Raw genomic sequence first — 16072 nt, 5'->3', positions numbered from 1 at the left:
TTCTAGGAAATGATATTTATTTATATTTATTCAGTTTATTTAATTTTTCTAAATAGAAAAATTACAATGTATGAGTGATATACAAATACATTACAATATAAACAAATTAAATATATTAATGTATATATTTTTTTCAATAAATTTTAAATGTATACAGAATTTTTAAAATAAATTAAAAATAAAATTAACATAATTAATAGAAGAATAGTAAAAATTTCACCTTTCAAAAAAAAAAAATATATATATATATCAACACAATTTTATGTAATAAACACCTTAGTAGATAAATTTAAATTATATATTATTAAATAGTATATTATCAAGAAAAAATTATATATCAATCAAATTTTATAAAATAAATAATTTAAAAAGGTTCTGATGGATAATGGAATGCAATAACTAAAAATATGAAAAATGTTTATCAATCTTTCATTACAGTATTTGTAAAAATCTGCAAATAGGTTGTGCAAAACTGTTGTTTATGTATATATATATAAATATATATAGAGGGAAATTCTTAATATTAATTTATATGTTTATCATGTCAATTTTTAACACAATTATCTTGTAGTTACAAAAAAACTCTAAAATTGAAAACACTACATAATATTAATTAAACATTTGTCCTTTTTAATAAACCATTCAACATCATTCAATTTTGTCAAATAACCATTTTTAAGTTTTAAACAAATTTTGAATGTACTTATAAAACACTAATTTTATATTTTATAAATATTTCAAATGGTAAATCAGTCCATTCAGTTGACAGTTTTATTATAGTAACTTTTAATTATTGACCTGGATATTGAGAAGCAGAATATTGTGGGTTAGGGGTTGTATTTGTAGGATAATACAACGAATGAACAGGCTGATTTCCAGTAGGTGGCTTCATTTGTGCTGTTATCTGAGAATAACCAGATGCTGGTATCTGTGCCGAGTAAAGGTAAGAGTATTGAGCAGTTGGATAGGATGCACGCATTCCGGGTTGCTGATAAGGATTTACCCACTTAGTTTGAGGCCCTGTATAAATTACATTATTTTAAGTATTTTGTAATTAATAAATATATATAAATTTAATATAATTGATACAAAACCTTGAGGTGGTGGGATTTGCCCTCCAGAGTAAGGATTGTGTTGATTCATATTTGCTTGAGATTGTTGTCCATTATACATAGTTTGAGGAATTTGAGGCTGCTGAACTGGTGGTGTTTGTCTTTGAGGTTGAGATACAGCTATATTATCCTGAGATACTTCAGCTACTACAAATGAAAAATAAATATATATTGTTATATTTATGTTGATATAAATAATTTTTTATTCATATTGAAAACATTGAACCATACAAATATGTTAATGTTAACATTTTTAAAGAAACATAAGCAAGTAAATACAAATTAGCATTTAAATCTTTACAAATATGATTGGCGACTTAAAATAAAAAGGAGAGGGGGGCGTCAATATCATATTATTATGAATAGTTATTTATTGAAAGCCATAAGGTGGATCATAAGTTAACTTGGTAAATAAAACAGATAACACTCTAATACATATGTAATATTTAATCTACAAAAAAAAATTTTAAATATATTCACAAGCATGACAATTTAACAAAAAAAATAAAAATCAGAAAACAGAAACTGGATGTTAAGTAATTATATAATAATACTTTTTTATTTTATAACATAACTATGAAATAATAATAAATATTTACTATTGAAAAACAATACCAAGCTGAGCTAAATCAATAAGAGTTAAGAGGATGTTAGCACAACTTGGTTTCTCTCTGAAGCATGCACAAAATATACTCTATTCAAAGTAAGAAACATAGTATGCGGCTGACAACTGTGCAAGGGCACAGTTGGCCTACAGATAGTCGAGTCGGTAGCAATAGATCATCACTGACTACATTTATTATTTTTTATTATTTTTAAACAGAATATAGATAAAACGCTTTCACCTAAAATTATTTTTTCATGATTTATGAATAATCTTAGAGTAAAATCACTTTTTTTTTCTGTTAGCAACCGACAACCGGGAGAGGACCGCTTTTGCATTGCTTTCTCCCGGTAAAGAGAAATATCACCTAAAATTATGGAAGATAATGTTTTTAAGGATATGACATATCAGTTTTAAATTTTAGTATTATTTGACTGTATTCCATTTTTCAAAATAAAATAAAAATGTTGTACATTAAAATGATTTTTAAATTATTTTAATACAATATTTAGACAAATCAATGTCATACCCTCAAAATATTATTCTCTAATGTTTTTTTAATAAGTGACTATTCAAAAACAAAACAAAAAAAAAATTTTCCGGGTAAATGTGATTTGTCTTTGTTATGTATGGACCAGAAAGAGTAAACAAACAGACCACTGAAATCTTCTTAACAATAATTTCACTGTTTTTAAGTTTACTTTTATAATTAGAGAAACTTCTGCCATGAAAAAATTAAGTGCATACAATTAAAATTTTATAAAATTAAATTAAATCTAATACTTAATTTATTTGTATTGTTCATAATTACTTACTTAAAATAAATTATAATAAGGCATTTGGTCACCATACTTACATTTAACAGGCTGTGGAGTTTGAGGAGTTTTTGAACTTTCTTCTTTAGAATTACGTAATGGATCAAACTCTTTAGTGACTCCATTATCTGTTGGTACTTCTGGTGATGTAATATTTACTGGTTCTTGTTCTAATAAAAATATGATTAGTAAATTAATATATTGTTCAGTAAATACTAATCTAATATATTATTATTAGATAATTATATTTATTAATTATTAATCAATGTTATTACGTATAGGATTTGACATATTATTATTGTTGTTTCCTTCATTAGTAACTTCAATTGTATCTAATAACCATGTCACAGCATCTCTTATTTCTCGCAATTGTTTTTTAAGCTCATCAGCATTTAGTTTTGATTTCAGTCGTTCTTGATAATTCAAATTATTCATAAATACTTGCAATTTTAAGACCCTACTTGTTTGTAAAGCAAATGATAAGTCTTGACTATCAAATACAGTCACCAAATCTCCATCTAAAAATTAACAAAAAATGAAAGCTATTCTTGATATTCAAACAATAGTATTTTAATTAATTAACCTCATAAATTTAAATTTTAAAGCAATATGATAAAAATTTATTTTACCTTCATCTTTGTATTTGATAGTGAGATCATCATTAGCTGTTAATTTTCCATTAAATATTCGCTGCATCATCAATAATAATTCATCATATGTTATAGACTCATTGTGAATTAATACTTTCCTTATGTCATCGCCTAATTGAACCTAAAAAATAAAATTGTTGTGTCATACCAGGAGTTGACTAAAATTGTATTCAAAACATACTTTAATTATAACTTTTCCAACTAAATCTATAGGTTGAAAAGTTGATTTATCTGATTCCATGATTAGAAACTTCAATGTTTACGTCTAAATATATAATCAAAACCAAAACAATAGATTAATGCATAGCTAACGACAAAGACATTTAGCTATCTATAAATAACAAAATTCTTGAGAAAATACGTCTTAGATAAAAAATAATGAGAAACTCTCATCTAGTACACTTAGTACTTACCGCAGTGCACGAAATCGTAAAAAAAATGTTGAATGTCGATATTGATGTACTACAAGTGGATAAATAAAAGACACCACCAACAACAAGTTCTTAGTTTTAGCAACAGCAAGTAGCGACTAGCAGCACTGATTAGCAAGTAACAATGAGCAACCACTTGGCACTTAACAATTATTAGCAAATTACAATAAAAAAAAAATATATTAAATAATAGTGTATACAGAATAACGCTGCCAAAAGGCAATACTACAGTCTGCAATAGTCAATAATCTAAAGGAGTTAATGAGCATAAAATTATTAAAAATGATATTTTTGTGCAGTTATCATATGCGATCTGTGTATCGGAGAAGCGAACAGCAAACATAACAAGTAACAACAAAATGGAGTTACAACTTACAAGTCTTAATTTAATGTTGGTAACACTGATCTCTTTAATAAAACTTTTAAAATAATATTGTTCAATATTCACTGTTTGATAATCATTAATCACATTATTACTATTATTATTTATTTTTAATTTTTAATCTTATTTCAATATTGCCTAAAGCTTATATAATACATTAATACCTATTAATTGGTGATCAACGATCAACACGGTTTTAGATTGTTTAGAAAGCTGTGGTGATCAACAATCATGACAATATTGAATATTACAATAATAATATAGGTATTTATATAATAAATATATTATTATTATTGTTAAATTTACATAATATTTATTATTATTTTAATAAATTATTGAAATTATTATTGATCGATCAATAATGATACACAAAAAAATGTTGAATCACTATTATAGTATTTTAACTTTTACGTAGGTACCGATATTATATTATTGTGAATTTTATTAAATGCAATGGTAGGTATTTTTGATTTATTTTATGATACCTAACATCTATTTATATTATGATTCTATTTTTGCTGTTGGGCAGTAATTACTGAAAGATAAATTAAATTTCTAGTTGCCCCATCGTGGTAACTGGTAATGTAAGTTATTAATAGTAAATTCTATAAAAAAACACTATTATTATAGAACATTCAAAATAAACGTGATCACTGGTCAAGATGTGACTTCAACTGACTATAATTACCAATTAATTGTTATTTATTAGAGCCGTTAGAGGTATAAGATAGTAGATTATATCACACCTTATAATCGTCGTAGGTCGATAAAATAAATAATAAATACGTTATTTGTAGTGTTTTTCCAATAGGTACAGATACCATTCATGGTGCATTAATAATATCAATCACGGACGTACATACATCGTATATCGTGATATCAATACACGGTAACCGGACAATTTCCCCCCGACCGTTTTTGGCATAGTAGGACATTTCCCCCCATTTTTTTTTAAGTTTATTATTTAGTAAGAAATTTTTTTTTTTCATAAATATAATAAAAATTGTATAATAAAACGTAAACAATTTGTATATAAGTAAAAAATAATATCATTGATTATAAATACTATAATAATTTAAAATCAATGGTATTACTATTATATTACTATAATCACACTACATTTTAATTTATATACGATTAATGATTATTATTTTTAAATTATAACCTTGGGTATCGTACTATCGTGGCTATGCGGCATTTTATATACACACACGTCATATTATATAATATGTTTAGTAAATTAGTAAATAGTAATACTATATTTTTAGGTCATAAGAGTATAAGACAATTTTTAACTAATACAATATTAATTTTATTTCTAATTTCTAATTTATAAAATAATTATTATAAATTATTTATGTTTAATTATATTTATAACGTGTCCGTCATTTCTCATTATAATATTCTACTGGTCATTGAGAATTTTTTTAACTACCACGGCCAACAATTATATGTCCTAAAAATAATCTATTAAATACCTATATTAACAGTTGTCCTAAAAATACCAATATTTGATCTAAAATAAACAATAAACAATAATTAATAATAATATTTGAATACTTTGAATTAAATTGTTTAAATTTTAAATTATTGATCATCTAACAAAAGGTATTTTGTAATCGAATTTATCTTCATCTGAAAACTAAGCAAACACATTTGAATGATAATTAGCAACATTTTATTTCTTACCTTATGAAAATATAAATTGCATTGTATGCAAAATACGATTTTGTATTCAGAATCATTAAATTATGAAACGTATATATTTATTTTACTATAAACAAGATAATTTTTTAACGACCAATAAAAAATAATATGTAAAACCTAACCTATGATGATGAGGGAGGTGATGGCTGAACTTGAATACAGTGACCAGAGTATTTTAAAGCCCGTTGAAATGAATTTGTAATTTTTGAAATTTTAATATAATTATTCTAAATCAAATAATATTTTATGATGTATTATACATTTATGCGTATGTATACATACATAATATTGTTATTTTAATAATTTAATTTGTTGGTTAATTAAGGATTAGGTACTTGTGTAGTCATTACTCATTAAGAAATAATCATAATATTATGTATTCAACACCTGTGTATTATATTTTTTGAATCAATGTCTTTATTATAATTTATATTAACTAAGAAAATTGTGATCCTTTCCTTTTAGTTTGTTGTACCTCTGATTCTTGGCTTATCGTTGGCTACGGCCACCAGCCACAGCTTAAAATCTACAGCCCATAGGTCACGATAATAACCAAACACGGAAAGATACTTGTTCGTGGCAGAAGTATAGGTACTGTCAGTGGCGCAACTAACACTAAATCTTAGGGAGGGCTATTCTTGTTTATAGCCCCACCTCAAAACTAAGCCTAAGGTAAAATTTTTTTTTTGAGGAGCTACATGTAGTTTGAGGAGGGGGCTTAGCCCCCAAAGCCCCCATATTTGAGCCTATGGGTACTGTATACTAATAGGCGCTAAGTTTTGTAAATGCCAATGGGGAACGGATTTACTAATTATTATCTTTAACTTATGCCCTTCAAAATAATTTAAATATCCGTGGTTAAAGAGCAGAGACGCAGGAAGTGGACTACTTATGTATATATTTTTAACTATCTTCTCTTAAATTAAACTCAAATCCCAATCTTTTCAATGGGGGCTATGGCCCCCGAGCACCCATGCAGTCGGCGCCTATGTGTATGCTATTAAATATTAATACATTATAATGTAGGTACTTTATGTACATCAGTCTTCAATACTTCAACCATGGGCTGAACTGCTGGTGGCTGGAGCACAGCACAGACTTCTATACTATATAGCAGGAGTGGCCAAACTTTTTTCGGTCACGATCTACTAAAAATATACTTCACCTTTGAGGATCGACTTCCGTAATTTTTTTTTTTATTATTGAATAACTATAATTATTAAGAAACATTTAGAGAGCGTGGTCCTAAAAATAAATTCTAACATGATCGACTTTGAAATTTTCCGAGATCGACCGGTCGATCGCGATCGACTGTTTGACCGCCTCTGCTATATAGAAATCTGTGGACCACACTACCACAGTAAGTTGTAGCTTGCTGTTATATTATAGCTGATAACAAATGAGAAAAAACATTGGAACATTGATAAGCATAGTATCTATCACGGTCTTAGAATAACATATTCTATATAGCCGTGATAGTAAGTTATAAAGTAGGATATATAGGATGTATACCGTGGTAGCTGCTATACAAGCATAGAATAGATAATAATAATTATATAATATAATATATTATTGAATATTCCGTGACTGTGATAGGTATAAGTTGTAGAATGATGAACTATGAAGATCTCATACATTTTGTTAATTTGTTTTTTGTTTCCTCAATAGTATACTAAGTATTTATAATTCATACTATTTTTTTTAGGATGTACTATGGTTTGACCATTCTTAAATCATTATAGTTCATTTTAAACTTCAAAATTTTGCGTTAATGATTGAGAACTGGAAAATAAATCTTAATTCATTAAATTAATACTACGATCATTGTTCTATAGTTGTATTCATTTCAAAGCAGTCAGTTATAATATCTTATTCATAGTTTTTTCTGATCGGCGATTGTTACAAGCATCTCAATCTTTGTATACAGTATTTAATTAACTTTATATAGGTTCATAGAAGTATAAAATTATACAATATTATCATCCATAAACCATAACTTAATAATACCATTAATTTGAACCGCTATTTTTAATTTACCATTGACTATTTGATATATTAACATCAATAATATTATTTATTTTTTGATTATACTTAACTATGGAGAGCAACCGAGATGAGGCATCTCGCTGCATTGATATAGCTAGGTTATACTTTAAAAAAAAGGATTTGGATAATGCTTGGAAATTTTCAGTTAAAGCTAACAAAATGTATCCATCATCTGAAACAAAACGTGAGTGCCTAAATACTTTCTATGAAATTATTATTTAACCAACGGACACTAATGAAATATTAGTAGATACTATTACATATTTCATTATTATGTTATTTTGAGTGTTATACATTGGGTATTAAAATCACCAGAACTCGGATGTTCAGCACTAATTATAGTTGAAATATGCTTTAAAACGAGCATTATATATTCTCTAAATACATAAAAAAAATAACAAAAAATGAAGTTCATTAAATAATTTATTTTGAATTAATATAGGTATTTATAAAAAAAACTGAATTAGGTATGAATGAAAATATTATTTGTATGCAACTATTCAAAATTATCTCATAATAAGAATATAATTTGTTGTTTACTTCATCAGCAGACAATATTTTGAAAGTCTGTTTTAATGTTGAATGTTGATAAGCTATTGTTATTTTCAATTATAGTTTTAAATTTACTTTTTACAAATCTATCTGTTTCACCTTTCACCCTATAATGATTTTAACAATTTTTAAATTTTTTATATTCTCAATCATTTTTAACACAGTTATTAAAGAAAGGCCTTTTGTCTATGGTTTATTTATTCCTTTTATAAGAATCATAAAATTTGATTACTTATTAACGTAGGTTATTCCCAAGACAGAGTTAATCAATACATGTTATATTTTTTTATATATTCAATAACATTGAGTTTTACAGTAATATACTGAAGTGTTAAAATTTTTTCAATATTAAATTTCTGAGTTCATCCATTATTTTCATCTTGTAATTATGTGATCTGGTGTTAAACATACACCCAAGGCCTTTCTTTTAAATATATCAACTCATGTAGGTGTTTTTTATATACCTTTTTAAAATTAACTAACCATAGAAAAGTTTTTATATAATTGTTTTGAGTGGAATAAAAATATGGATTCAGTTCATTCTCTAGAGTAGGGGTCTCTAAACTATGGCCCATGGGCCGGATAAGGCCCGTAGCCCTCATAGAATAGTAAATATACGAGGAGATATCTAATATTTAAAAATTGAAAATTGTATGTTTTATAATACATAAATACATAAACCAACTATTAGGTATCATTAAAAATATTACCACTATAAATTAAATTGAATTTGTTATACAGTTGTTGCTAGATAAATTTAGATGTCATCGGCGGCGCTTTTCAGTAGGTGTATCCCAAACTAGTCACAATGTGTAAAATTTATTTATAAATTATAATAATCTATCTATGTATAAAAATAATTATATTTATATTATATAATATATATATATTATATATATTAATATATTTTTGGTAGTAACATTGAAATACGTAGAACCCCTGGTTTTTTGTTATTGCACCCCTGCCGCCGCTGTCTCAATTTATCTGGCAACGACTGTATCATGCTATTTAGTTATATTATTACTTATTATTGCAATTAGATGTTAGTATGTTAAAATTATATAATCAGCTGGGGGGGATACAATTTTTTTATTCTGTGCAACATACACTGACGTTTTATGCTTCACAATGTTTATTTCAATTTATTGTTAATCATTTTATATTTGCTTAGTTAAAACTAGTATGAAATAGTATTTGAAATTAAATTAACCAAGACAATATTATTTAGGTTTAATATCAGAATTAAAATCATCAATGAAAAACTCAAACCAACGGTCAATGAATCAAAATCAATCTGGTATGTAGAATTTAAAAATTTAATATTATATCATATTACATTCTAACATCATATTTGTTAAGATCATTCTGACTCATCTTATAATGGTGATGATTCCAATTCATCTTCCAGTACTGACTATAAAACTAAAAAACAAACAAAAAGATCAAGAAGAAGCCGCAGACCAAGTTTGTATAGTTACTTATATTTATATTGATTTTATAGGAAAGGAATTTAAAAAGGTTTGGTTACGCCTAAACAAAAAATGAAAACTTACTCATAAAGATATTTTTAGTTCTTAGATATTGCATTTAATAAATAATTAAGGCATATTTACTAATATTAGTATTATTACTAAAATTATTAAGAAAATAATTAATAACTAAAATAATTATTACAGGTACTGTTTATTCACATAAGATGTTTAAAGAGATAAATAAAGATGAATCTTTTAAGTGTCTTGAAAGAGCAGAGCAATTCTTGAAAACTAAACAATTTGATTTAGCTGAAAAGTTTGTTCTCAAATCAAAAAAGCTTTTTCCAATACCTAGAGCTGATGGTATATTAAATAAATATTATGTAATAATGCATAATTATATTCAACAAATAATTAATAATATAACACGTTTTAGAACTCTTACAAGAAATTCAAGAAATTAAAGGTTCCATTCATCCTGAATATACAGAAGAACAGGCAAATATTGTCGAAAAGTAACTATATATAGTTAATGATTTACAATTAACTATAAATGCATTGATTTATTGATTTTCAACAAAAACCAATAGAAAAGATTTGAATAATACAATATTTTTAGGTTTTCCTATAATATCAAGCAGCAGCATATTTAGGAATTGTTTTGTGTTATATAGAGAGGATAAGGCATTGGACGGCATACATAATAGTGCCCCCTTTAAAGTTTTTCCATTCTTGCCCACTAAAAACTGTAAAATTTGCACTTTGCATATCATTCTACATTACCTATTGCTATTGGCTATTAATCATTTATAGTAATTTTTAGTAACAATAGCATATTGATTTTTATTAATTAGATCTGAAATAAATTTCAATTTTTAATTTACATTTAAAGAATGTTCTTTAACCCTAGATTACATGCATTAAAAATATTCACGAGATTCTATGCACACAGTCTTTTTGACCGTGTGTTAAAACATATCAATTAAAACTCGATGTATTGAAATAATCATTATTTTATTGCTCTTAAATAAATAAAAATTGTTATATGCTTTTATTGATACTTATATAAACAAATTAAACTTTTATATAATTATAAATGATATCACACATAAGGTTTTATGATATATCACAGTATACCACGCATACAATCTTTTAGGCTGTATTTTCCAATAGATAATGAACTTTAAACCCTTCTATAGTACAGACATCGAATTGTATTCAATTGAGAGTTGTATCTAATTTAAATTTATCACCTAATTAGAAAGTACCTAGGTTGGGTTAGATTAATATTTCATATTTTTGAAGCAATGAACAAAATTCTAAAAGCCCCGTCTTTTTGACCGTGATGCGTGTACTCTGGGGTTAAAATTAAACTCTTTAATAATTACTATCGTATAGGCCATAGGGGGCAGTTCTAATTCTCAGTTCTTTAAGAGCCGATGGTTATTGGTTCTTAACTTCTTTTATACTTTTTTATCAGTACCGGTTTTTTTTTCTTGGTTCACACTATTTGATGATACTGCGTTAAGTTGATAGCTGGATTACTTATTTAATATTTATCAATTATTTCTAAATTTTTAATGAATTGAATACTGAATAGGTACAGGTACCTACTGTAGTAAAATAATATTATACATTTAAATACTAATTATTAACAATTTAAATTCTTTATAAATTATAGTATTATACAGTAAACTAATTACTATTATTAATTTTAAGATTTTTTTTTTTAAAGAAGTACTGGTATTGAGAACCAAAGGGAAATATTTTGGAACTGGACATGAACTGGAATCGATAATTTTCTAAGAACCGACCCATTCCTACTATCACCATCAATGTCCAATAACCCAATAATAAATTTAGTATAAAAATAATAGTATCATAAATATTTATTTTTATTACAATAATTAATAATTAGAACATCTAACATAATTTTAGTCTATTTTAATTTAAAAATATTTTGTTTTTATATTACAAATTTACAACTGTGCAGTAATATAGATGTGTCCTGCTGATGCGTCGAATGTAGCTCGCATTTAGAACAGCATGATAAGATAGGATCTGACAGAAATCGCTCAAACTTGTCGCACTAGCTAGAATATGGCTGAGCTTAGTGGCTTACTAAATAACAGCCTATTAATAATCTTTTCACAGATTTTTGTTTACATAATTAACAAAAATTAAAAATACATTAAAGTAGTAAATACTAATTAAATACATCTAGGTAAATTATATATTTAAATGCTTTAATAATAGCTCAAAAAAAAAGCTAAGGGGAGTTGATTCTCCAAGCACCTCCCCCATTAATGCCACTAATATCAAGTTATCGTATTATTTTATGTTTATGCACAGTAAGTAGACAATGTATAATATTTTCTTAATTTTGATTAATTACTATTCTATAGTCAAAAATTTAATGATTAAAATTATTGTATCTAATAATTTTAACTACCAAATATTTTCATTTAAAATTTAATTGCCATTACCAAAAACAACCAAAAGTGTCAACTGTAAATTTATTAATTTGTATTTTTAGAGTGAAAAATAGTGAAAATCACTATACAATGTTAAACATTAAACGTACTGCAACTGTTCCTGAAATAAAAAAAGCATATAAGAAATTAGCTTTGTTATTACATCCAGATAAGAATTCTGCACCTGGTTCAGGAGAAGTTTTTAAAGGTAAAAAAAAAGTAACAACATATTTTTAGTTTAATAAATTAATATTTTGTTTGTATATTTACCAGATGTTAGTAATGCTGTTGACACATTATGTGATAATACAAAACGTCAAATATATGATCAAACTTTAATAAAACCTAAACCTTCTACTTCTAGAACTACAAATTATCCTCAAAGTTCCTGCCGTGAGTATACTACTAGATTAGAGATGGCAAATCTGTTGCATGCTTAAAATAAAAATAATTACATAAAGCAAATTAAATAATACTGATCACGTTACTGTTTTTATTAAATCTCTTATACCAATTAGATACAATGAATAAATTTAAGTACCTAATTCTTATATTTTTCTTAATATAAAGTCACATAAAAAATTAAATAAAAAATTTGGGTAGTTTTTGTCATGTAACATTAGACAAATTTGACATCCCTAGTAGATATACTATCAATATTATTGAGAAATAATAATTATCATACTAACATTAATTTTTACTTTGTTAATATTTATCAAATATATTATTTTTTTTTAGGATATCAATCTCCTTATTACCATACAAGAAAAAGAAATACTTATACTTCTTATACATTCTGTCGAAGTCCATCATTAAAAAGCTCTGACTTAGATGACGATGATTGTGATGTTTATGATGATTATGATGATTATATTAATGCCCACAATGAGTTCAATGAGTTCAATGGTTTTGATTATTATGAAATGTGAATATTATATTGATTTTGAGATTAATTGATAATTTATATTATAATAAATAATTGTACATATATTTTTTATCTTTGAAGCTTAATATAATTATTTAAGTTTATGGTAAATAAGTAAGAATAAGTAATTAATATATTGTTTTAGTTTTTCTGTTTATAAAATAGTATATACAAATCTATATGAATATCAGTATCAATTTAGACATTTGCAAATATTTTTTATGTAAACTAAAACCTAAATAATATAAATGTGTATATTTTGTAATTTATATACCGGTAAGTTGAGATCCTTCATTGAAAAAGTTAGGACATGTTTTATAAAATTAATATGTAAAGAAGCTTTTTAAATTAATAAAATATGTATTTATTTTAAACATAAAAAAATAAGTAAATAAAACAAGTGTGTAATATGAGCTTCTATTGTTTTTTAAAAATGTGTCACACTATAAGTATATATAAAAGTATAATTATCTTACTAGGTACTTAATCATGGCAAAACAATGACTACGTTTTTTCGGGTTCAAATATGCATGCATTGTAGAGTAGGGTGTTATTCGAAAAAAAATTTATTCAGATGATATTTTATTCGAATGATTTTTTTTTATAACTATTCAAATAATTTGAAAATGTTACTATAATTCAAATAAAAAATAATTTAAATAATTGTCAATCATATTTTTATACTAATAATAATTTAACAATATTTTAATAATTATGGATAATATTTTGTAATAATTACTACAATAATAAATTATAGTAAATAATAATACCAAAAATTGAAAATAAATAATCATAACAAATGTTACATTTCAATAAATAAGTAATAATAGTAATAGTATCTAATTTTTATCATAATTCAATTATTCGAATAATTGTAAAAAAAATCATTTGAATATAATTATATTTATTTGAATAATTATCTAGATAAAATTCTGTACAACTCTGATGCATTGCATACTCAGGAAGTCCGGAACAAAATATCCATTTATGTCTTAATTGAGGAGATTTTTCATGATAATAAATATTTATTTTAAGTCTAAAAAAAAATCTAAGTCCTAAAATAATAGAAAACAAAGTTTCGTAAATATATCTTCTGGTGAATAAAATTTCAGCTGTCTATTCACCTATTCACCATTACTATTGACTTTTTTTTTTTTTTTTTATTTATTTATTAAAATATATTATATATCAGAATTGTTAAATGTACACAAAGATTAGTTTTTTCCTTTTGTTAAATTTTCAAGTCCCTATGAATAATGTTTTTTAACTATAACAAAATACTTCATCGTTAAAATACCAAATTTCGTTTAAATTTGAACTTCTTCAAATGTCAATAAAAAATCGAGGTCAAGTGGGTACCGCTTTGCTGTAAATTAGGTGATGTGTGGATCACTACTATATAATATTATGCCTTTTTTTTTTTATAGGAGTGTTAAATTTGAATCTAATAATAGATATCATTGTATATGAAATACGATTAATAATGCCATAACGGAGATGATTTGTCAGCCTAGGACAGGGGTCACCAATTAATACTTTCCGTTGGCCACATAAAGAATTCAGAAAATGTTTGAGGGCCATAAAAATTCGAAGTACATAATATTTATTATAATATACCAATTAGGTAGATAGATTAGGTTATATTATATTAAATTATCGGCTTTTTCTCTCCTTGTCTGCGGGCCAGTTAAAATTCATCCACGGGCCGCCATTTGGTGACCCCTGGCCTAGGATATAATATACAAAATATATTATGTTTTAAGTAGGATGGTGAAAAAGGTAGCTTATATTTTATAAATTAATTTATTAGATACCCCAAAATTAAAACATGTAGGTACAAAAAATGGCAATATAAACAACTAGTGCATGTTTCAAGTTTTTACGACTAGTAATTTTTAACTATAACAAATATCTAAAATTATTTGATAGTAAATCGTTTTTTAACGAGTGAATAAAACATTAAACTAAGGATAAAAATTTTTTAATTGGCCAACTTTCTAGTTGTTTTACAATTATTGTAAGCCAAACTTATGAAAAATCTTGTATTAAATTTAGCTACTCATACAGAAATGTTTATGAATTATACCCATAAAATAATTAAGTAGGTATTCATAAATTTTTGTCAATATTTGAACTTTAAACGCTACCTATTAAAAAAAATTGCGACTATGTATTCTTATCATTTTTGAATCACTATAAGTCATAACTCATAAGACTAACTTATGAGGAATTTTTATTAAATTTTTAAGTATTTTGACTAAGCCAAAAAAAATTTATCGATATTAAAAAAAAATAATAAACAAAAATGAATATTTCAAATGCCTATAAATCCTATAAATAGCCTTAGAATAAGCGAAATATTTTGAAAATTATATCATATAGACAAAATGCCAATATAAATAACTGGTGAAATTTTCAAGTATCCGTGTCATTCCGTGACTTTTTGAATAATAACAAATATTTAAAATCGTTTGATGATAAATCATTATCGTTAAGTACTCGATTTCGTAAAAATTTAAAATTCAAACGCTCATAACATTTTTCCTGTAATGGGGGCATGGGGCTTCAAGTTTCTCAATAGTTATTTGAAGGAAAACTTATACATACATACTTTTTAGTTTTTAGTAATGGTGGGCATTAACTTATTAAAAAGTTAATTTTTTTTAACTTTTTAACTTAATTAGTTAGTTATTTTTGTTTTATCTAACTTATTAATATAATATAACTTATTCAGTTAAATTTTGTATTGTTTTAACTTAGCTTTTTATAGTTAATTATCATTATTGTAAAGTTAAGTTAATTTTAATTTTTTTATGTACCTATACTGCCCTGCTAAGCAAAAGTGCCGTAACTCGAAAAAAAAAAAAAATTAGATAGATACGGCATCTGATCGGTAAACACA

At 25.1% G+C, this 16072-nt stretch overlaps 2 protein-coding genes across 2 annotated transcripts; one reads left to right on the top strand and one right to left on the bottom strand.

Annotated features, from left to right (window-relative positions):
* LOC114131077 (protein TFG-like) lies at positions 1–3930 on the bottom strand. Its single transcript, XM_027996211.2, has 7 exons — positions 3595–3930; positions 3363–3446; positions 3161–3302; positions 2807–3049; positions 2573–2701; positions 1095–1259; positions 1–1020 (listed from the first exon to the last, which is right to left on the bottom strand). Exons 2-7 carry the CDS (start codon positions 3420–3422, stop codon positions 791–793), a joined length of 969 nt encoding a protein of 322 aa, XP_027852012.1. The 5' UTR covers positions 3423–3446; positions 3595–3930; the 3' UTR covers positions 1–790.
* A 3360-nt stretch (positions 3931–7290) lies between these two features.
* On the top strand, positions 7291–13583 carry LOC126551266 (J domain-containing protein DDB_G0295729-like). Its single transcript, XM_050204169.1, has 8 exons — positions 7291–7931; positions 9528–9596; positions 9659–9763; positions 9976–10134; positions 10208–10286; positions 12308–12453; positions 12519–12638; positions 12984–13583. The coding sequence occupies exons 1-8, from the start codon at positions 7799–7801 to the stop codon at positions 13172–13174; spliced, it is 1002 nt and encodes a 333-aa protein (XP_050060126.1). The 5' UTR covers positions 7291–7798; the 3' UTR covers positions 13175–13583.
* Positions 13584–16072: the final 2489 nt, after the last annotated feature.

The sequence above is a fragment of the Aphis gossypii genome, chromosome 1 (assembly GCF_020184175.1).
Source record: "Aphis gossypii isolate Hap1 chromosome 1, ASM2018417v2, whole genome shotgun sequence".
In the NCBI taxonomy this organism is placed as follows: Eukaryota; Metazoa; Arthropoda; class Insecta; order Hemiptera; family Aphididae; genus Aphis; species Aphis gossypii.
Note: the sequence above shows the minus strand (reverse complement) of the source record. Positions and strands in the feature narration are given on the sequence as shown.

Excerpts from the sequence above, each read along its gene's own strand:
- LOC114131077 (XM_027996211.2), bottom strand. The coding sequence starts at position 3,422 with ATGGAATCAGATAAATCAACTTTTCAACCTATAGATTTAGTTGGAAAA. Across the intron at positions 3,303-3,362 it reads TTGGAAAAGTTATAATTAAA|GTTCAATTAGGCGATGACAT; the intron begins GTATGTTTTGAA and ends TTTATTTTTTAG. Across the intron at positions 2,702-2,806 it reads TAATATGTCAAATCCTATAC|AACAAGAACCAGTAAATATT; the intron begins GTAATAACATTG and ends TATTTTTATTAG.
- LOC126551266 (XM_050204169.1), top strand. The coding sequence starts at position 7,799 with ATGGAGAGCAACCGAGATGAGGCATCTCGCTGCATTGATATAGCTAGG. Across the intron at positions 9,764-9,975 it reads AAGAAGAAGCCGCAGACCAA|GTACTGTTTATTCACATAAG; the intron begins GTTTGTATAGTT and ends TAATTATTACAG. Across the intron at positions 10,287-12,307 it reads CAGGCAAATATTGTCGAAAA|AGTGAAAAATAGTGAAAATC; the intron begins GTAACTATATAT and ends TTGTATTTTTAG.